Genomic DNA, 23,999 nt, shown 5'->3' with positions numbered 1-23,999 from the left:
GGCACCACAATCCAGTATATGCTGCAACCCTGAGCAGGCGGTGGTGTGGTCCCCCTCATTCTGAGTTGGCTCAGGATCAGAGATCTTTTCTCTTAAAAAGTGGAATAGGAAAGAACTGTGCTGTGCCAATAGAAGCGGTAACAGTAGCTCACAGATAGAACTGCCGCATCCCCGCCCTGTGATTTCAGCCTGCAGAAATGAGCGCTGGGTATAGTGGTTCTCAGACATTAACAGATCAGCTTGAGCTTTGAGCATGCACTGAGATTGTGCTGATAAGCTGACTTAAAGTGTATCTGTGCCAGGACACGCTCACAGTCAGTGAGTAATGAAGTACAAATCTGTAGATGCTAGAAAGCATTCCTACGCATGGGGTCAGACTGACCTAAATCTCTATTTAGATTGCAGATAATGGGTGTGTGACTGATAAATGTAGTTGCTGGTGCAGTCTTTCTCAGAGTTATTTTTACCATGTGTTGTTTGTGTTTTCCTCATTTTCTGCTGATATTTTAGCATTTTTTTTCATTCATCCGATGATTATTTGTAGAGCAATTATTATGTGACAGCTGCTGAGCTAAGCCCTGGGTATAGATGGTGAACAAAATAAAAAAAGGTTGCAACTCTCATGGAACTTTCTGCCTGGTAGAGAGTAAGAAAATGATGGTGATGATAATAATAATAAATGATAAATGTATGTGTAACTAGTGATCTATCTATCACTTATCCCAACCTAAAGGAAATCCCCCCAAAGCTTCAGTGCAATTCTACATTGGTCGGAGTTTTCACTCCAGGTATGGATTAGTTTGCTCCAACAAATTACCACGAACTTGATGGCTTAAACAATAGAAACATGTTCTCATGTAGTTCTAGAGGCCAGGAGTCTGAAATCAGCTGAATGACTCCAAACCAAGGTGTGAACAGGACTGTGCTCCCTCCTGAGGCTCTAGAGGAGAATCCCTTCCTTTCTTGTTTCTTCTAGCTCTAGTGGCTGCCTGCATTCCTTGACCAGTGGCCACCGCCCTCAGACCTCTGCCTCCATGGTAACGTTACCTTCTTCTCTTCTGTGTCAGATCTTCCTCCACTCCGCTCTTACAAGGACACTTGTGCTTGCATTTAGGGCCCACCAAGATCATACAGGATGATCTCCTTATCACAAGATTGTTAAACACATCTGCGGAGACGCTTTTTCCATGTAAGGCAACATTTACAGGTTCCAGGGAAGAAGACCTTTGAGGGCCATTATTCAGCCTCCTGCACATTATGCAGTGTGTTAATATCCTAAATCCAGTGAGCTGACACATGTCCAGTACTATGTCATAGGACCAGTTGTCCGCAGGCCATGGACAAATTGGTTTTCGACGCTCAAGTCAGCATGCGCTGAATCTTTTCCACCCTACTTCTGTTCTGACAGTGCAACTTCCTTCTTCCCTTCCCACTTTGGGCACTTTTCTCCTACTTTTTGTCTATACAAGCAATGAAGCCCTTCAGCCTTCTCTTTGTCTTTCCTCCAGCCCCAATTCTATCTTGTCTTTGGATGATGAAAAAAAAAAAAAGCTGCCATCTCTTTCTTTCTTACAGCCAAGGGTTTTCAGCTATTTTTGCGTCCTTTTTTTTTTGCCACCTAAGTGAGACTGAAGGACGCTGGGTGGGGGAACACGTAAAGAACACAAATTTATATTTCAGGATATAAAACTGCCTCATAATTAAACACCATGACAAGTATGACAAGTGTTAGAAAGGGAAAAGGGGCAGAAGAAAACAAGTCGCCATGTAAAAGAATACAAGGAGCTACTTTATAGCGGTAGGAATAGTCCCTTTGAAGGGTGATATATAGGCTGAGGCGAAGGGCAAGGAAGAGTCCATCATCCTCAGAGGAAGGAGCTTGGGTGAAGATACCCAAGTAGGGAAGTCAGTGACTAACAGTGGCTGAAAGAAGAACAGAGCGACTGGGTCATGGAGAGTCAGATAAGATGAGCTGAAGAGTTGGTTGGAAACCAGATAGGGCGGATTCTTCTAGGTGCTACCAAAAAGGTTTTATTTCCTTTCATTGTAAGTACAATAGGAATCTTGATGTTCATCAATTCTGAAATCTGGTGATAGGCTAAGGATTTCTTTTTTATAATTAAAAAAATTTTTAACGTTTGTTTTTGAGAGAGACAGAGCATGAGGTGGAGAACAATTTAATGTTTATTTTTGAGAGACAGAGAGTGACAGAGCACGACGTGGAGAGAGGCAGAGAGACATGGAGACACAGAATCTGAAGCAGGCTCCAGGCTCTGAGCTGTCAGCACAGAGCCCAACATGGGGCTCAAACCCTTGGACCGCAAGATCATGACCTGAGCCGAAGTTGGACACTTGCTTAACAGACTAAGCCACCTGGTGCCCCCTATTTTTTATAAGTTTTAAAAATTTTTTAATGTTTGTTTATTTTTGAGAGACAGAGAGAGTTTGGCTAAGGATTTCTGATACCTTCTATGGCTATTCATTATGAAATGAAATGTATTATCCTTTTTCGCTATTTTAGTAGTATTGTTTTTTCTATACTGACGTTCTCTTTCTATACCCTTAAACCACTTGACCTAAGATCTGGCACCTGAGAACAACTTCAGAAGCCATTTTCTGTCTTTCTATTGTTACTTTCAATGGAAATTACAAAACTTTTACTTTATTGCCAATTGATATTTTCAACATTTCAAGTAAGACAAGAAATTTCAAGTTCTTATAGCTTCTGAGGAGTGTAAGGATATTCTAATCATAATATGATCAGTTACTCTTTGAAACTCTGTTTCATCATGCATAATGCAGAAATAACCATACCTCTTTCACAGAGCAGCTGATATGAAGATTAACTAAGAGAAAGTATGTGGAAGTATCTGCCACTAACTGTTAATTCTTATTAATAGTATTTATATTAGCTATCAGGGTAAATTCCTTTCCTTTAAGACAGGCAATAGTCTCTTTATCTTACAATTTTGCCTACCTATGCATTTAAACTCTCAGCTCAGACCAAGCCATTTCCTCTGGTCTCTGCTTATCTTCAAGAGGCAGTAAATGCCCCCCCACCAACCCTCCCCATTGACCATCTAAGTCCAGAGGCAGTTGGATCCTATTCATTGGTTGTTATTGTTGAGTCATTGGATTTTTTGGTGTTCTTACATCTGCAAAGCTGATATAGTGGCACCTGTCCTATCTACCTTGCCTAATAGTAATGAGGGTAAAAGAGAGAATTAATAAATATAGATAGTATTGGCCAAAAAAAACCCCCCAAAAAACAAACTTTATCTTCCCACAAAACACACACCATGATTGGTGTATATTATTATCCAGCAGCCTTTTCACCAAGCTCTTAGATGGGTCTCTCTGTATTTCCTGTTGCTACAAAGTCTTAATTTGCAAATGCAGAAAATGGAAGTAGAGTAATCATCCTTCTTCTGTTGGCTGAGAAATATGTGGTTTATCTCAAAGGAATACAGCATCTGTCTTAAAATTCTGTACTAGATCAAGTTCTGGTATCATTTTTGCTTTAAGGAATTCACCAAACCCAATCACCGTTATTGTTCTAACCATTAGCAGAGAAGCCAATCTCTATGACCTAAAAGCTATGCTTTGTGATTCAGTTTAAGCCTAACTTGCTTGAGAAACAACATTCTTTTAGGTTATTAAACGTTGGTCTATAGACTGCTGGCACCAGCCTAAAGCACAGTTAAGATGTTGTTAATATACCACAGTCCCAGAGGTATACCTAATGAAATGCAAACCAAGTCAAGTCTTCGAGTTTGTGCAGTTTTCCACAATGGGTTTTGATCTTGACTTGTTCTTGATTTTATTTTCAAAGAAAGAAGACACTGGTACAGATGGCAGGCATGTAACACATCATAAACTATGTGTGATTACTGAGACGTTCGTGTGAGATGCCCAAACTTAGGTGTTAGTTGCTGAGCCTCAGATACGGGAAATGGGGTGAGAGAGTCTCGGCAGTCGTGATGCCAGGACTACACCTTTCTAAGTTCAGCCATGACCACTTTTAATGAAGTTGCAAAGTGTGTCATATTGAACCATAGGCCTTCCTTCTCTCCTTGGTTTATTCTCTCTTCTTCTCTCATAGATACAGAATCATTAGTGGGTAATTTTATCACTGCTGACTACTCTGAAATGGAGAAACATAGAGTGGACTTCTACCAAATCATCACATGTAGGGAATTTCACAAATGACAACCATTCTGGAAAGGAGACTTCATCCAAGGCATGTCTCAGAATTACAGGATCCATGAGCAGGAGCCCTGCCATTGACCTTAGTTACCATGGGTGATAAAGGCAAAGAGATTGACAGCTCTCCTATGACTGAATCTGTGTCTACAGGCGAGCCATATTTTAAGAAAATGACTTTAACGGATTCAATCAGACTGTCAAAAAAAGAATTATTTACCATGTGCCCATGCCTGGTACCGGGAAAAGATCAGTTTAAGCAAAACATAGATCATACCCTAAAGGGGCTCGCTTTTATCTAAGTCTCCTGGAGACATCAAGTTAAGTTTTTCATAAATAGAAATGGCTACATTACTCATAATTGGCCTTCGATACAGTTTTGAGTGATTTGTAGAAATATTGTGCCAGTGTGTCATAAACAGAAATATGCCAAGGCTGTGCAACTTTTCTCTTCTGCCTCAATCTGGATGGCGCAGTATCTGTTTGACCGTTCCATAAAGTCAAAAACTGAAGTCTGCAGGGAGCCTGAGACTGAGAGCTGTCTGAGTTTTACATGGGTCTGGAATGAAGCTGGCCACCAGGCAAAAACAGGACGGACAGCTGCTAATCCTGAAATTCTCTTTATTTTTGTGTCCTTGCTTTTAGAAAATTTAAATGATGATTGCATCGTTACTCGTTCTTAAGCAATGTAAGAAGCAACTTTAAAATTTTTTTTTAACGTTTATTTATTTTTGAGACAGAGAGAGACAGAGCATGAACAGGGGAGGGTCAGAGAGAGAGGGAGACACAGAATCTGAAACAGGCTCCAGGCTCTGAGCTGTCAGCACAGAGCCCGACGCGGGGCTCGAGCTCACGGACTGTGAGATCATGACCTGAGCCAAAGTCAGACGCTTAACCGACCAAGCCACCCAGGCGCCCCTAGAAGCAACTTTAAATATCACTGCCCATGCTATAGCAATTGAGACAGAGCTAACTACCACAGGAACCCACTGCACACACCATTTCACATGGGCCTTATTTTATTAAATGGAATTGGCAGGAGGGATGATAAACAGCTGTATGATGCTAACTCGCAGATCACACATCATTTTATGGTGTCAATATTTGTAGATGTTAAAAATGTGATTTCCTCCGGGTGCATTGAATATATTTTGCCCATATTTGGAGTGTTCCACAAAGAAACCCAATCATTTTTAACCTGCTTGACCTCTAATAAATGTATTGTTTAAGAAAATCCTCAAGAAGTTAATTATGTGCAACTTATTAGGCATATTTGATTATTCTGGGAATAAACTTAATTATACTCATTAAAATTCCCTCTGGTGCATTTTCAATTATTTATAGAAATGGGGAACCTGAGTCAAACTTTAAACTTTATCTCTGTCGTGTAGCTCTCTCCTGATCTAACCGAAGTCATTTGCTTTCTCTAATAGCCTACCTGCTCAGTTATTCCACCAAAATTTTAGTTTGAGAGATAAAAATAGAGCAATCAGTTGACAAAAGATAGTTAAGTTCTCTGTATCTAAAGCACATATGTGGCCAAACAAGTTTACACAACATTGCCCGGTTGTAGTCTTGATATTCATTCATTCATTCAAAAAGTACTTTTTAAGCATCTCGAGTGTGCTAAGCACTATTTGGTACAGTCAGGATTCTCTAGTGAAAAAAAAAAAAAGAGAGAAAGAAAGAAATTCTTTCCTTCGTGGAGTTTATATTCCAGATAAACAATAAATGAAATAAACAAACAAACATGTACAGTGTTAGACAGTGGCAAGTATGAAGGGAAAAACAAGAAATGTAAGGAGGATAGGGAGTGCCAGGGTACGGGACGGGGAGAGTGCAGTGCTGGGTGGTCAGAGAAGGTGATACTGGAGAGGATGAGAGGGGATGAGGGGGTCAGCCACGTGAGTATGTAGGGAAGAACATTGCATTCAGAGGAAAGAGCTAGTGGAAGAACACCTGGCATGTTGGAATGTTGGAGAAGCACCAGGGGAGCCACAGATGAGGTCAGTGGTAGTAACTCCCTTTTTTTTTTTTAATTTTTCAAGTTTGTACTAATTTTAAAAAATGTAACTATATATCTTCAATATATATGTAACTATATATCTTCAATATATATGCCACTACATTAAAATGGCAATTTAAAATTCCCTGCATACTTGGTTTAGAAGTAAAGCAGGCGGTAGTCACAAACTCAGGAACAAAAGTAACAGAAAAGGCTTCCTTTGAGAGCGTACCGGCTAGGCATTTGCCAAGCGCTCTGAATTTGCTGGGTGATTTAATTCTCACAAATTTTAATTCTCTTTTTTTTTTTTTTTAATTTTTTTTTCAACGTTTATTTATTTTTGGGGGGACAGAGAGACAGAGCATGAACGGGGGAGGGGCAGAGAGAGAGGGAGACACAGAATCAGAAACAGGCTCCAGGCTCCGAGCCATCAGCCCAGAGCCTGACGGTGGGGCTCGAACTCACGGACCGCGAGATCGTGACCTGGCTGAAGTCGGACGCTTAACCGACTGTGCCACCCAGGCGCCCCAACAAATTTTAATTCTCAAAAATTCAGTGGAATGCCTGGAATTTGAGAAGTAATTTGGTAATTTCCCTGAACTTTAGTTTCCTCATCGGGAAGAGATGGTAACAGTGGCTACCTCGTTTTTTTTAAGTTTTGGTGTTAAAATGCCATAACACGGTTCCTGACACATAATAAAAACTGAATAAATGTTGATAATCATGGCTAGTTTATAATGACGGCAGCAGCCATTAATTTAACTAAGAAATCATTGTTTTCTCAGAGAACTGACAGCACGGCTAAGTTACAAATTGGTTGATGAACGTCAGTTTGTAAAATGTACGTATTCGTTCATTCAGCAAAATATCTCTGGGTCTGGTGTTGTCTGAGTCATTGGTGACATAAAAAATAAATACCTCTAGGGGTGCCTGGGAGGCTCAGTCCGACTTCTACTCAGGTCATGATCTCGTGGTCCATGAGTATGAGCCAGGCGTCACTCATCAGGCTCCGTGTTGACAGCTCAAAGCCTGGAGCCTGCTTCGGATTCCATGTCTCCCTCCCTCTCTCTGCTCCTGCCCCACTCGTGCTGTCTCTCAAAACAAAACAAAACATTAAAAATTTTTTTTTACATAAATAAATGAATACCTCTGATTTTATCTTTATAGGTATGGGAAAGAAATAGGCTTAAGTATGGGGTTCTGTGGGAGATTATGGACGGGCACCTAACCGGGGCTTGGAAAGGCTAAAGATGGTTCCTCCTGTGGAGGAGACTCACAGGTGAGAAGACGCTGTAGGTGAACGGAGGCAGTGAGGAATATCAGAGCCACCTCCGGGAGAACGATACCAGAGTCCAGACTTGAGACAAAATGGCCAGTTCTTCTGTCTAGAGCCTGAAAATATAATCAGGGGCCATATTGTGATGAGGCACACTGGCCTGAAGCCACTGGGCTGTGTCTGAGCAATATGGCAACCCAGAAGGACTTCAGGCAAGACAGTGACATGATTAAATGTGCATTTTAGAGTGATTACTCTGATTGCAGTGTGCAAAGTGGTTTAGCGAGAACCACAATTAGAGGTAAGGCAACCAGGCAGGCATGCATAGAACTTAATGTTTAGTAAGAGGAAAAACATGCATCTCATTATGAATCTATTATATAGAGAATGTGTTTGTTACAACACATTGTTATTTGGGGGACAAGGGGCAGAGGATCAATAATAACCATATGAAAGCAAGAATATAAAGCCAACTCATTTCATTTGCAAAAAAATTCCTAGGTGGACTGATGTGTACCTCCCTTTGGGAGCTCACATCTATCAAGCTGGAAATCACTGCCGTTTTTCATCTCAGGAGCCATTAGGTGAAAAGCAAAAATTTAAACCTGCAGTATTTCATAATTCTTTCTCCATTTCTCAAACATCATTCCCTGAAAACCTGGATGTAGAGCATTCCCACTTCAACATGAGTGATCTACCAGGCCATGTCACTGAAATGCCAGCACAGACCAATAAACCGAGAGGACGAGGAAGAAAGGAAAACTCAGGTTTCTGCAAATTAATGTACCAGCAGAAAAAACATTCAGCCATGACTGGTCAAAGGGAATCTCAGTCACATTCTCTCATAATTGGGGTTTTGAGGTTCACACAGACCACACTTCTACATCCATAATTTCTGTGGTAATGCAGCTAAAAATCCCTTCATTTCACCTAAATTACCCAGGCAATTACAGTTATGATTTATTTTTGCTCAAATTACTTCGAAGCTGTGCTTCAAAGCACTTTTTAAACACAATTGGCCTTTGTCCCACCTCTTCGGTTTATTCTCATTTTCCTTATGATGATGCTGAACTATTGTATTAAAACAAATTATACAAAAAATATGTGAGTATATCCTTATAAAATTTCCAAATAATTCAGTGAGAAAGACTGCTGTCAATTTTTTGTAAAAGCCCCTTTAGTCATTCGCCTCTTCTTCCATTCTAGTTCCTTTCTCTCTCCAAACCTTCCCCATGAAGATACGCTATGGTGATGTGTATTTATGCAAACATTTTCTTTGCACTCAAGTACACACACACACACACACACACACATTTACGTGTTTATTTTAGACGTAAACATATGACACAAGACAGAGCAGTGATTATAAGGCAAGCATGGAGACAGGGTCATTTCCCATTAATAGTGTGCCCTTGGAAACTTACTGTGCCTCAGTTTCCTCATACAAAATTAGGATGATAACATTACATACCTCACCACGTTCTTAGGAAGAGTAACTGTTTTGATAAATTTAAAGCACCTAGAACAATACCTACCAGTAAATAGTAAATCGTGAATGTTAGGTATTATTATAAGTTTTAAAAATGCACGGATATTTCCACATGCTTATTATTCTGTGACTTGCTTTCTCAGAAGTATGTCTTGGGTATCTTGCCATGTCAGTTTATACTTACATTTTTTAATCTGCTCTATAGTATTCTATGGTGTGTGAGTACCACAGTTAATCTAACCGTTCCCCCCGTGATGGACATTTACCTTGCTACCCAATTGGCTTTTTGTTTTGTTTTGTTATTGTGAACACTGCTTCAGTGAAAATCTTCATGTATCCCGGTGACTATTTCTGTGGGGTGAATACTGATAGGGGGCAAAGATTAGGGAGATAAGAGTGGGGGAGGGGCAGAGAGAAAGGGAGGCACAGAATCGGAAGCAGGCTCCAGGCTCTGAGCTGTTGGGTAAGTACTGTGCACCGTGCTGGGGACTGGGGAAGAACAATTGATGCGGCACAGTCCTTGGCCTCTAGGACAGTGTCTACGAGAGCTGTGCATTTTCTGCCCTTCACTAGATTTAAGCAACAGCATGGAAAGACCAAGTGACTCAGACAAGAATCTGGAGAAGAGTTCTGATAAGAGAGAAGGTAGAGGATATTTTAAAATCTAGGCAAGAAATGATCAGAAATAAGAGGGAGGAGAGGATTAGGTGAGATATTACACGGGGAATGAATATCAGTCAGTAGAGTGTGGTGGTTAATTGGATGTGAGTTGAAGGGAGCATTAAAGATGTCCCCAAAGTGTCCAGTTTGGATGGCTGCGTGGCTAGTGACGGAAAGAACCAGAGAGGAGGGGTGAAAAGAATCTTTGGAGGTTAGAGCCAGTTAGAGCATTGGCAATAAGTTTTATTTTGTGAACCTACATGAAAAATCTTAGTGTAAGTTACTGGTGACGGATCTGAACATGTTCTGTGGGTGTGCTTTTAATTGGTAAAGACGTGTGTATGCAGAGCCAGAGAGGTATTGGACAGTAAACCTGAAATATCCTTTAAATGTTCACTTCTCCTGCAAGAAGGCATCCGTAATGTTGAGTCTCTGCAATTAAATCAACTGTTTAGCTCTTATTAATGTTTGTCATTCATGGTACACGGTGACATAAATGTCCCTGCTGTTTCACACGTCACAAGAAACACATTTGACAGCTGTGGACTCAGACAGCCCCTACCTAGATTTGTTTTGTTTCTCCCTTATGCTTTCTATGAATTGCCTGGGTGTCTAGGATTCCAAAACGGGTTAAATAATAAAGTGTATCCTTTGAAGGATTTGATAGAATAATTTCAGGAACACATTATTATTTCTGACACCCCTTAGAAGACTGTGATCTCCGCGAGATCACTAGAGTAAGATAACTGAAGGGGAAAACAAAAAAACAAAAACCTGGTTCTGGTTGACAGAATCCCAGTGTTATTGCAGGGAGAGGAGATAGGATGCTGTGTGCCACACTCAGTTAAATAAGATTCCCCCAAACCTCCTGTAGACTAAACCTTTGTTCTAAGTTGTAAAATCTTTCATAGACCCTTCCAGCATTAGCCTTGTCCCTGACATAATAACAGCCCACCCATCCTAAAATTCGGAGGGGGGACTTCGGTGTTTGTCTTTAGGGATCTCAGCCAGTGTCCGGATATGCAGCATGACTTCATTGACATTTAAAACCTCAACTGGGGGCGCCTGGGTGGCTCAGTCGGTTAAGCGTCAGACTTCGGCTCAGGTCACGATCTCGTGGTCCGGGAGTTCGAGCCCCGCGTCGGACTCTCTGCTGACATCTCAGAGCCTGGAGCCTGCTTCAGATTCTGTGTCTCCCTCTCTCTGACCCTCCCCTGTTCATGCTCTGTCTCTCCCTGTCTCAAAAATAAATAAACGTTAAAAAAAAATTAAAAAAAAAATAAAACCTCAACTGAATCTGGGTACCCCTTCGAAACTAGTTTGCCGTTTTAAGCCAGGCTCCACCATTCTTGGGTTTCTGCAGCGGCAGAAAGAGATCATACTCCATGGTACCAGGTCTGCATCTAAGGCCTTGGCAGAATTGCAAAGTGAGCAATAATGACCCGAGTGCCAGAAAACCTACTCTTTCAAACGTTTCTTCTAAGTCAGATCTCTTTCTCCCTTCCTCTCCCTCATGCTGCCCTTTGGTGGTCAGGGGACCTGTCGTTGTTTGGTAATGTCTCTTCCCCTCATATCCACTGAAAATTCAAATTCCACAGGTCCCTTGATTTAAAAAAAACAAAAACAAAAAAAGACGAACAAACATAACCAAATGTATACTAAAGAAATAGCATGTACCGGGCACTACTATTTACACTCAGCAACATCTTCCTGCATGTTAATGGATGACCAACTGTCTCTTATTGCTTGGGACTGAGGTACTTCCTGGGACATCAGTGCTAAAACCCAAGACTGTCTCTGTCTGGGAACTGAGGCACAAAGAGGAAGGGCATTTCCTAAAGATCAGACTCTTAGTCAGTGATTTGTCTACTCTTCACACACCCTGATATTCTTGACTTCAATCTCTGGGCTGTTCCCGCTGTCACATGGGCTGGGCTAAAGGTCAGTTTGATGATTTGATGGAGTCGCACTAAGTTTTAGTGACTGAGATATATTTGCATGTTTCTGTAATAGTGCTGAGTATGGAGGAGGAGACAGTTTTTGGGTGGTATGTGGGCTGGTGGTCATTACATCTCCACACCTCCTCCCGTTTGCCAAACTACACCCGGAAGCAAATACCGAGAACCGGCGATTTCTATACACCTGTTTCTGAACATTAGCAAGTCTCTGCTCCTCAGGGGTTTAGTGTCACAGAGTGTCATGGCTTGGGAGAGTGTGAGCAGACATAGCATGCCTTGTAGAAGGACAAATCAGGTGAATCATGCCTGGAAAGTGTTCGCCGTAACCTCGACATCTTGGTGAAACCTACCACTCAAAAATTAACAGATTTCATTGGAAGATCTCATTTTCTAGGAATAATTTTCCCATGCAGCTTTCTTCTGTTTCCAAATCTCTAGTGCTCACGTTTGTATTCCTGAAAATGGCTGTGTGTGCGTGTGTGTGTGTATTTATGTGCACATATGTATGGGTGTGTATGTCTATTGTATGTGCACGTGTATGTACATATGTTTATTGAATGCATGTGTGTATTTATTGCATGTTTATGTGCAGTTGTGTGTGTGTATTTATTCTTCATCCCCAAAACCATCAGGAATTGGTTTTACTCCTCTTGGTGCCAGAATATCAAGGGTTGAGCAGTTACTATAAAGCATTACAACTGAAATGTAGCAGCTGCATTTGTTTCCAATTTTAATCTCCAGATCTGAAAGGTGAGCTGAGATAACCCAAATGCTAGATTTGTGATTGCTGGTGCTGATTTTCTCTAAAGCTTTTGCTCCCTCTAGGTTTTCTGCCCCTGGGGCCTGCTGGTAATGCTCTATACTCTCCACACTCACGGTTCAGAAATTTTTATATTTGTAACTAACAGGATGAAAATGTGTGTAACTACATACACCTTTTTTCCTGTCAACCTCTCTACTCCTTTTTGTAGTGTTTGGTCATTCGATGGCTTTCCCCTCTCAAGTTTGCTCACATCATGCATCAGGCAAATCTTCTGCACACTTTCCCTCTCCTTAACAAAATATGACCTAGTGGAAGGACTGAGAAGAATAATTTTTTATGAATAAATAATGATTGTTTGTAATTAACATATCAATTGTATGTATGGAAATGATGCTTCTAAATTACTTAACAGTGATTAGAAGCAGTTGATTTACTTAAGTAGCTTGAAACATTCTTCCAACAAACTGTTAATTTATTTAGTAAACTTTGCCCCAGGATAATATAAAGGAAACTTCTGCTTATTCCAGAATTAGATTTTGTTGTTGCTGTTGTCCTTAAGCCCCTGAAGTCCTACAGTAAGATTGTCACAAAGAGCTAGCATTTGTTGGGTCTTTTTTAAATGTCACACACTTTTCCAGGTGCTTTGTGTATATTAAGTTTAATGCCCATAATGAAACTTTATACATAGATACTCTATGATACCAGTTTTACAGATGAAGAAATTAAAGCTTGGAGATACTAAGCAGCTTACTATATATATATATATATATATACACATATATATATGTGTGTATATATATATATATATGAGAGAGAGGGCGGGAGGGAGAGGAGGAAAAGAGAAAGATGGTTTATTCATTGACTATTAATTGAGCACACAATAGATGCTGGGCACAGAGATAAATAAGACTCATCCTACCCTTGGACAGTCTGGTGACAGCAGAATGATTGTAAACTGATAAATTACAGTGCACTGAAATAGATATTATCATTTAGGCAGGAACAAAGTACTATGGGAGAATATTAGCATATTTTTTCCAGGGGATAAATGTGATACTTTTTATACACTTGCCACTTTCCTTCAGCAAAAGAGAATACGTTTAGAACAAGAAATTAACATATTTGAGGAAAACAGTGGATCAAAAGTCAAAAAGTTTTTTCTGAATATGTCCTGTAACTTGTGCAGAGATATTCCATTCTTCATTAAACACCCGATCAATATATATATGTTTTCTCAGTGACCAAAAATGATGATGATTCTAGAGCTACTACAAGGCAAAATTATGAGTTTCTAACCTACCCAGGTCTCTTTCCTGGAATAACTTAGTAAAGAAACTCTTACTTTTTACTATTTGGGTTAGTTATAGTCTAGAGCACTGTGCCCAAACACTAATCTACGTGTCAGGGACTGGCTGACTGGCTATATCAGAGTTTTATAAAGTCACATGTTCCTGGGTCATACCGCTGTGGATATAGCAAGTTTGAGACCCAGTCTAGGCCTCTAATATTTTTAAAATGCCTCGATTGATTCCTATGTATATACAGGTTTAAAAACTACTGGTCTAAAAAACCGCAAATAAGGAAGAGCCACCCATATGGTATTTACTCTCTAGTATCTTGTTTAAGGCTATGGATTTTGTAGGTAAGAGCCTAATCTCTGGAAACAGATCTCAGTTCTGCTTACTACCTGGGGACCTAGGATAAATTTCTTAAACTCTCCAGTACCTTTCTTATAGAGTTGTGAGGATTAGATATGATGCACAGAAAGTAGCCAACAGTGCTCTGCACTTAGTAAGTGTTCCATAAATGTTAAACTATATGCACACACACACAGGAACACATTTATATATATATATATATATATATATATATATACACACACATATATATATACATATATATATAAATGTATGCATTCTTTTTATTATGTTTATTTTTGAGAGAGAGAGAGAGAGAGATGGAGACATAGCGTGAACAGCAGAGGGTCAGAGAGACAGGCAGACACAGCATCCGAAGCAGACTCCAGGCTCTGAGCTGTCCACCACAGAGCCTGATGTGGGGATTGAACCCGCAAACCCTGAGATCATGACCTGAGTCGAAGTCAGAAGTTTAACCGACTGAGCCACCCACACGCCCCTAGATGCACACACGCTTAATAAAATGCTTTAACGGACTAAAAGGAAAGCTGTGATAAGAACAAAATGATCGATCACTGTTAACTTTGTGGAAAAGGAGTTGGTCTGTCTTCGGCTATTTCAGGTCATTTCAAACTTGAGAATCATAATCTACTAATATTAAGCCCTTCACAGAGACTCATGCTGCTCCTTCACCAGCCAACTCTTATAGATCTTACCCTTGTCACTAGTTCCTACCTTTTCACATGGCACAAACAAGTTTTGTACAAAAGGTGCAAATTTCCAGTTATAAAATGAATAAGTCATGGGGATATAATGCACAGCATGGTGACTGTAGTTAATAATTCTGTATTGCATATTTGAAAGTTGTTAGCAAAGTCAATTTTAAAAGTTCTCATCCCAAGAAGAACATTTTGTAACGTGAATGGTGATGGATGTTAGCTAGACAAACACTAAAATGCAAGGAGATAACTAAGATTGTTTCTAAGGGTCTTTATAGCTACAATGTTCTGTGTTTCTGAGCTACCTAGATATTGTAATCCAATGCTCTTCATATCATTTACTCCCTGATAACATCATTTGGCCCTTAATCCAAAGGAATGACTGATGTCATTTAGGAACCCATGCATAAACCTCGCTCAAGATATGCCTAGAATAACTGAGAAGCATAGCCAACTCTTGGTTATCAGAAAAAGTGTTTAAGCAACTTACCTATCAGCAAACTCCATGAAGATTATATTCATGTAATCCCCACAGAGAAAGACCTGCATAAAGACCTGGTCATGGGCCATTTGACAGCTAATTATGCACAGATAACAAGCTTCCTTCCCAGGGCAGGCATCTCTTCCATCTGAGGGCTAGCCAGGGTCAAAATTTAACAACTAGTTTCTCAATTGCAGCGAGGAGAAAACACAAGTCATGAGCAAATTAGTGTCTGCGGTGTGATCCAAAGTCTCTTTTATGAGAGAGAATTCTTAATCAACTAGGAAATAGAGCATACCATGAAAAAGCAACCATTCTGATATCTCACAAAGTGTGGAAATAGAAGAACCATTGAAAGATCAGAATGGCCATATTGTTAGGTTGGTTCATTTGCCAGCCACCGATTTGCTAAACCTCCATTAAATTAACTAGCTTTAAAGCTTCCTCGAACTTACAACTGCATGGGATTGCTGATGTAACAAGTATGCATCTGGATTTTACTAAGCTATTTTTCCCCGGCTTCCTGAATGAAAATATCTTCTTTTATATATTCACATTACAGGAGATGCACCTCTTACGGTTTTGTATCAATTTAATATTTCATTAGCTTGTATTTATGCATCTGGAAATGGCAATAAAATGATTTGAATTCTCCCCATATTGATTTCTATGTGTATTTTTCAAAGGTTCGGCAGAAGGAATAAATCTTTTCAGGATGGAAATGTCCATTCTTCCTAGGGCATTTTAATTCACTTCAGTGAATGATCATGGCCAAAATATGCCTAACTGTAGGGTAGATCATATTTCTTTTTAGGACCTTTTCTCTTTCCGGTCCCTGCTTCTCTTTGGTCTAAATATTTCCTAGGGACCTACTATATACCCCCATGCCTTCTTGACCACCCCTCACCTTTCTTACTGAAATCTGACTTTCACCAGATGTCTTTATTAAATGAATCCTTGTGGGGCACCTGGGTGGCTCAGTCTGACTTCAGCTCAGGTCACCATCTCACAGCTCATGAGTTCGAGCCCTGCGTCGGGCTCTGTGCTGACCGCTCAGAGCCTGGAGCCTGCTTCGGATTCTGTGTCTCCCTCTCTCTCTGCCCCATCCCCACTCATGCTCTGTCTCTCTCTGTCTTAAAAATAAATAACACATTAAAAAAATTAAATGAATCCTTGCTAATGAGTTCCTAAAATTGCAGTAAGTACAACAAAACTCCAAAGCAAGGGAATGAAATCTTAACATATAGGAAGGATTTCAGGTTTTATTTTTTTATTATTTTTTTTTAATTTTTTTTCAACGTTTATTTATTTTTGGGGGGACAGAGAGAGACAGAGCATGAACAGGGGAGGGGCAGAGAGAGAGGGAGACACAGAATCGGAAACAGGCTCCAGGCTCTGAGCCATCAGCCCAGAGCCTGACACGGGGCTCAAACTCATGGACCGCGAGATCGTGACCTGGCTGAAGTCGGACGCTTAACCGACTGCGCCACCCAGGTGCCCCAGGAAGGATTTCAGGTTTTAAATGCAAGAGGGGATTTTGCTGTAAAATTGGAAGGCTTGCTCAGTCTCTTCACATTCCAGGAGGGCCACATTCTCCTGCTGGGTGAAAAGCTGGAGCTGCAGGTTCTCAAGTGACGATCAAACTGAGCTGGTTGTTACAGGACAATGTTACAGAACAAGTCAGGAGGGCTTTTAGATGTGCAGCCTTGACAGAAACAGTTTAATTGTTTACAAATAAACTATTGCATTTCAAAACCTGTTTTAAACATTTAGCTCAAAATAAGGCATACTTTCATTAAGAGTGAGAGATTGAAGAAGCCCGAAGTAGGGGTGGGTGATTAACGTTCAGGGCTCAAGGAATACCTGTTGACAAGTGCTTGCATATCAATATGTGTATCCTAACTGAGCAGATAGTTCGGCTTCTTTTTTTGCATGGAATAAGACATCCATGCGTAGGTGATCTGCTTTTTTGTTCTCGCCTTAAAAGAAAAAGAAAGGAGAGAAAACGGCCTTCATCTTCTAAAAAGTTGTACTGAGGGGAATGGGTTAAATGGTGGATGGGTGGTGAGGAGGGCACTTGTGATGAGCTCTGGGTGTTGTATGTAAGTGATGAGTCACTAAAGTCTACACCTGAAACTAATACTACACCGTATGCTAACTAACTGAAATTTAAATACAAATTTGCAGAAAGGAGAAAAAAAAGTTATGCTGAGGGACTAAAAGCACTTAAGAGGTAAATTATAGGTTGAAGAGATAAGCAATTGCACCCAATAGTATTCACCAAGTAGGCAAAGCCAATGGAAAAGGGCATCCAGATCAGTCATTAAGACAAGAGTTAAGACATTTTTCTAAAAACAATTAAAACATAAAGTTAAACAGTGTTTGAAATAATACATCTTACATACTTCCACTTCTTCAAATCTTGGAATTACCTCTTAGTTTCTATTATACTGTTCAATCATGTAATTTCTACCATTTTCATAAAGCATTTTTGGAAGCAGAAGAAGTATGACACTCGGCCCAAATACCTTCGGAAGGTTCTGTGCCCTGGTGAAGAAAGCAAAGCGAAAGGCAGAGTCCAACCAGGAGACCTATTGACTCTGGTGAGCTCAGAGGAACCTGAGTCATCATCTAAACCAGAGATAGAGAATCAAGGCAAAAATTCTAGATTCGAAGACCATGGCGTCTGCTCCTTTATAAATTGCTGTGTGGGGAGGAGCGGAGCTGGGGGTTGGAGAGGATAACTGATGGTTCAGTGGGGTTCGGTATGGCATACCAGCCATATTTCTCTCAGCTTTTCGTCCCCATGGTGAGAACTTGATGGCCCCATGTATTAGTACCACAGGTCTCCTGTGGCAACTCAAAATTGCAGGCATAATGCCTAAACTGGGATAATGGGCCTCCAAAGGTCTGGCCTAGAATTTCCAACCCTATTAGATGAAAGCAAATAGAACAAAAACCAAAAGGAGTTTGGAGACTAATCATCTGGCCTAGAAAACATGTGAACCAGTGTTATTGAACCATATCAACAAATATATTTTAATATTAAAGAAGAAACTAGAGAAGAGCAGGGACAGCCAAATCACTTTCCTTTAGAAGGAGAGATTCACACAGTAACAATTCACCTTGGGGCAAATTAGAAATTTTGTGCACATTGAAAACAGGGATTATATTGTGCACAGTTGTCAAAGTGTTCACCTGTCCTTTATGTTCTTCTAAAGTACTTAGAATATAATTTGTAGAATATGTGCTAAATAAGCATCTGTTGAGTGATCATGTCAATGATTGAATAATTAAAAGAATACATTCGTCAATGAATAAGTCTATTTCCCTAAGCTTTAGCTTAGGCAAAAATTCACTCTGCCCAGCAGCTTTTTTTTTTTTTTTTTTTTTTTTATAAGCCCTTGTTCTCCATTGACCACAGAGTTAGTGAAGGAGTAGTCATGGAAGTTGCCTCCAGGGCTCACCACGGTCATCTCTTAAACCCTTAGTATCTGCCTAGTGCTCCAACACATGAGGAAGCCGCATTCTTACACACCAGCGTGACTGCCTCATTGCTAAATTCAAAGTTTTTTGGGTTTTTTTCACTTTTTTGTTTTCTCAGTCTACTCCAGCTTGCTGAAGCAAGTGATAGAATGGAACATAATCTTTTGTCTCCAAATCTGTATAATGTAGTAATTATGAATCTCAAGATAAGCTGAAGTGTGCTTAAAATGCAACTTACTTTACTTTGAGTAACTCAATATAATATCCATTTTGAGTCCCCTTTCTGCTTGGGTTGTAAAATGTGATCTCAACCAATTTTGGGTGGCTTCTCGGCCACCTTAGCCCACTCTTAGGTTTTCTGGAAGTCTCTCAGCCTATCTCCTCACACAGATGATTCTCCTAGGAGCTCTATCCATGAAGCAAGTCAAAAGACCTTTGTACTTCAATCCTACAAAATAGGAGTTATGTCATCTGCCCTGAAGATCAGCTGAGAGGGAAGAAGATTATCTTCTTTTCTCAGAGCCCTTCTAATATGATTACAGCTTTCTTCTGTTTTGCTTCTCACTAATCCTAACCTGGAGAATCTTTAGAAGCTCTGGGAAAAGAACCCTCTTTGTATTTCCTTGTGGTAAAAACATAGCTTCCCCAACTATTATCTGTACCATCTGGACCATGATGCTCAAAAGACTTCGTACTCCAAAGCAGAGAATTGATTTATTTTTTTGCTTTCTGCTTTATCACTCCTACCTTATAGGTATGTGTGCATATCTGATTATATCCTTAGTAAATTTCTCTGAAAATAAACTGTTCTTTATAAAGGGCTTATTCAATGCATAACGATAATGCCCTCTAGAAAAATTGTACCAGTTTGTGTCAAGTTATTAGCAGTATATGAGAGTGCCATTTCCCTACATCCTTGCAAATACACCATATTTACCATTTTTAAATTAAAAATGAAATATTTTGTGTTCATCTGTACTTATTTCATTACAAGAAAGCTTAAACATCCTTTCATGAGTTTTTATTTTTTAATTATTATGTGTCCATGAGTCCATGTGCCCATTTTGCTTAGGTCTTTACTGCCATTTAAGAATATTAAAAATTTGTCAGAAATTGAGAATGCTTTTTTTTCTGGTTTGTTATTTGACTTTTATGGTATATGAGATAGAGAAACTTACAATTTATAAATCTGATTTTGTGATTTTTCCCCTTGGCATTTTTACTTCAGAATTCTTTTTCCATTGCAAGATGAACGTTCACCTCTGTTTCATTTTAGTTGCTTTATGGTTTTATTTTTACGTTTAAATTTTTGATCGGTTATATTTAGCATAGACTATGAGGTTTGGGCTCCACATTACTTTCTATCTTTAATTATTATTTGTTTCAGCATCCTTATGTAACAGTCCTTTCCCCCTTTGGTCTAAATCCCACATCTGTCCTATAACAGAGTTTTACATAATCATGGATCTGCTTCTGGACTCTGTTCAGAACTCTTACTACAACAATAAGACACTGCTTTAATCATTATAGATTTTTAATAACATTTAATATCCGATAGGGAGACTTTACCTTTATTACTCTTTTTTAAAATTTTGTCAGAATTTTCTTGACTAGTGCATTTATTCTTCCAGATGAAATTTAGAAATCCCACTCTAAACGTTAGTGTGATATTTGAGGTCTTGATTGCTTCTGATCCTCTGAACGTGAGCCCCCATTCAATCCATCCAGTACCCTACTGCATCCTAACCTGCCTATACTTCATCTACAAATGCAATAAATAATGATGATGGCAATGAATGCCACTTGCCATACCTTCTTGAGATTTCAAACTGGGATCTTAATAAGATGCTAATTTCAGATTGGTCTTGCAGGGAAAAGAACATGCAAGCTCTCCCCTTTAAGAGATGTCACTGTTTTTTTCAGAGCGTGGAAGGGGAACACCATGAGAAAGCGGTAGAACTACTCAAGGCTGCTAAAGACAGCGTCAAGCTGGTGGTCCGATATACCCCCAAAGTCCTGGAAGAAATGGAGGCTCGCTTTGAAAAGCTCCGGACCGCCCGGCGTCGGCAGCAGCAACAGTTGCTAATCCAGCAGCAGCAACAGCAGCAGCAGCAACAAACACAGCAAAATCATATGTCATAGGTAAGAAGTGCCTTCTTCCGCACAAGGGAAGGTCCCTTACGCATATGTTTGTTTCGGTTTTTAATATAGTTTCTTAGCTGGATTAAAGTCATTAGGTTTGACAATGCCTCCCAGAAATCAATCAAGCAAATAAAAAAATGATGATCTCAGAAAATGTCAAGAAGACAGTTGCTGACTTTATGTCATTCAGCCATATTTTCTGCAAAGTTAAATATTTTGGAAAATAATATACTTGCGGGGGGCAGGTACAGATTAGGAGATGCCTTTATACAAATCGGGAAAATACACCCTCTGTGTAACCCAGATCACTGGGCACATAGCCACATCACAAGAGTGTGGGTTGGATTCCAGCCCCACTCAGCCCCTTGGCCATTTGCCTTTGCACAGTGTACAAACTAAACAACCTGATCTTGGGAAGATCCCTTTAGAATACTACAAATTATTGGAAAACTACTGCACTCTGAAGAATGAAGTGGAGACCACCACTCTGAAGAATGAAGTGGAGACCAGTGTGCATGTTCTAAGAGATTCGAAATTCTCTGTGGGTGCTCACTTCAAATGTGACTCTCTTCCCTTCTTTCTAAATTTCACTTTGTGACAAAAATGCTAAGTCAGGTTTTGCTATATGTTTTTAAGAAAATTCAAGAAAAAATGTTAAGAATCACCATCTTTGAAGTGCCTCTATGTGTGAGGTTCTTTTCACGTATTCTTCCTTATCCTCAGAAAAACTCTTCAAGGTATCACTAAAATCCCATTTTTTAGATGAATGATATGAAATTGCAGTGGCTTTGTGGTGTCCTCACAGCCACACTTACAAGTGGCATAGAATTATTTTCCTTTTTGCTCTTGCAGGCAGTTCATCCGCCAACATCAGATATTCTGGAGTTCTATAAATTGTCCTTGCTATCCTTTGGAAGAGAGTTAATAGCATTGTAGACCTCTATGCTGTGATGTCTGCAAATGTGATTTTGAAGTTTCAAATGTCCTTGGAAAAATGACATTTTTGAACCCATTTTGAACATTGGGTAATAGTGGTTTTAGGTCATTCAACATCAGATTACTATTTGCACAACCGAAACATTGGATATGACGTGAGACTTTCTGTTGCTTGCAACACAAAAAGGAGAAGCTACAGGGGGAAGTATAAAGACTATAGGATTTGTCCTCAGACAGTGCTGAGGATTCAGTCTTTCTTTTATAGCCTGTAAGTGCTATTGTATATACCACAGTTTGGTGACTTTATCTAAAATCACCTTCCATTCATTCTACAAATTACATTTATTCAGCAGTAAATATCTATTTGGTACTGCTGTGGGCCAGGCACTGTTCGATGGGCTGCAGAAACAGCATGAACAAAGCAAAGTCTTTGCTCTCATGGTGCTTACATTCTGGTTGGGGGAGATGGTTAATATACAGGTAAATGAAAATATCCTGTTGGAACCAGTACTTTGCAGAGTTAAAAGGGTGCTTTGATAGAGATTGGCTAGGTGACAACTTTTGATTAGGTGATCAGGGGAGACGTCTCAAAGGAGAGGACACTTAAGCTGAGGTTGAAGGATGAGGAGAAGCCAGAAATGAGCATAAGAAGAGGAGGAAATAGCCAGTGTGTAGCTCTAAGAGAGACTCCTGAGCTATTTGATGTTTGAGGAATAGAAAAAGAGCCAGTGTAATTAGTTAGGAAATAATGAGTGAGGAAAGAAGGTAGATGGGGGCCAGGTCGCAGAAAGCTTTTTAAACCACTGAAAGAAGCTAGATTTTATTGCAGTGGAAGCCACTAAAGGTTTTAAGCAAGGGAGTGACATGATCTGATTTATGTTTTTAAAAAGATTACTCTGGCTGTTCTGAAGAAAACAGATTATTGTAAGGTGAAAGTGAGAACAGAGACTAATTACAAGGCTATTATATAGTAGTCCAGGCAAGATATATGGTGCCTTAGCCAGGATGATAGGGTTGAGATGGAATGATAGGGATACATGTGGACAAGTCATTTCGTCCACATCCTTCCCCTCTCTTATCCATTCCAAATGTACAGGTATTTTACCTTGGTGCTTTCAGAATCCCTTCAAAGATCTTTTTTCTAATAATAACAATCCACAATTCTTTAGTCAAATATGGACACTCTTTCCACTAACCCCTTTTTTTCTTCTATCCTCAAAAATGCAGACTTGTACCATTTTTCTAATTGGTTTGCCACACTGGCCCAGAGTAAAATTACTCTAAAGTGTTTTGAAAGAAATATGTTGCCATTCAGACTTCTGAGGTCTTACTAAAAGCTTCCACCATTATATCCATTCAGTCTTCATATCTTTCGAATATCTTTGTATTTCCTGGGCTGTGCACTCAATTCCATTTCTCTGCTCCATCGGTCTTCATTAAATTACTTCAGAATTTCCTATTGTCTCATCACCAAAGATTAACATAAAAAAAAATTTGTTTAATGTTTATTTATTTTTGAGAGAGAGAGAAAGAGAACATGAGCGGGAAGGGGCAGAGAGAGAGAGGGAGACACAGAATCCGAAGCAGGATCCAAGCTCACAAGCTGTCAGCACAGAGCCTGACGGGCTCAAACTCATGGGCCATGAGATCATGACCTGAGCCAAAACCGGACACTTAGCTGACTCAGCCATCCAGGCACCCCAAAGACTAACATTTTTAATAAAAGACATTTACGAACTGTTTTTTTTCCTTATACACGATATGGTGATTCTACTTAAGTGAACATGAAATTTATATTTATGCCTGCCAAGACAGCACTTCCTACACACACCATCATGGCCCCTTGAGATGAAACCGTAGTGACCATTTCAAGTACAAGCCAAGTACAACCAAGTCATGTCGTGCACGGATTTTATGGTGAATTCAGTCAAAGAGACCTACATTAGGTCTTGTTCAACTTTTAATTAATTAGATTTTAAGGATTAAATGGGATTTGTTACACTTCCTAACTCATACTATGACTGCTTTTGGGAAGAAATTTGAAGCTAATTTGACCAACTGACTGAACAGATCTCTGATTTTTTTTTTTTTTTAAGTTTGACACGTCAAGCAAAGACCAGGTAAAGCAACATATTCATCAGATACTGTCTTATTGTTTACCACATGAAATACAGTTTCTATTCTCTCTAAATTAGGAATTTTTTAAATCCAAAATGGTATATGTTATGAAGTAACTAATCATGG

General features: G+C 39.7%; 1 protein-coding gene across 1 annotated transcript in view; it reads left to right on the top strand.

Moving 5' to 3' along the window:
* The window catches only part of LIN7A (lin-7 homolog A, crumbs cell polarity complex component), a 128,106-nt gene that overhangs the window by 95,633 nt on the left and 8,474 nt on the right, over positions 1-23,999 (top strand). Inside the window, exon 5 of the mRNA XM_043561605.1 lies at positions 20,601-20,819. Within this exon, the coding sequence (XP_043417540.1) occupies positions 20,601-20,819 (219 nt within the window). The remainder of the gene's footprint in view (positions 1-20,600; positions 20,820-23,999) is intronic.

This window comes from Prionailurus bengalensis, chromosome B4, assembly GCF_016509475.1.
Source record: "Prionailurus bengalensis isolate Pbe53 chromosome B4, Fcat_Pben_1.1_paternal_pri, whole genome shotgun sequence".
Lineage (NCBI taxonomy): Eukaryota > Metazoa > Chordata > Mammalia > Carnivora > Felidae > Prionailurus > Prionailurus bengalensis.
This window is presented reverse-complemented; position numbering and strand designations above follow the sequence as displayed.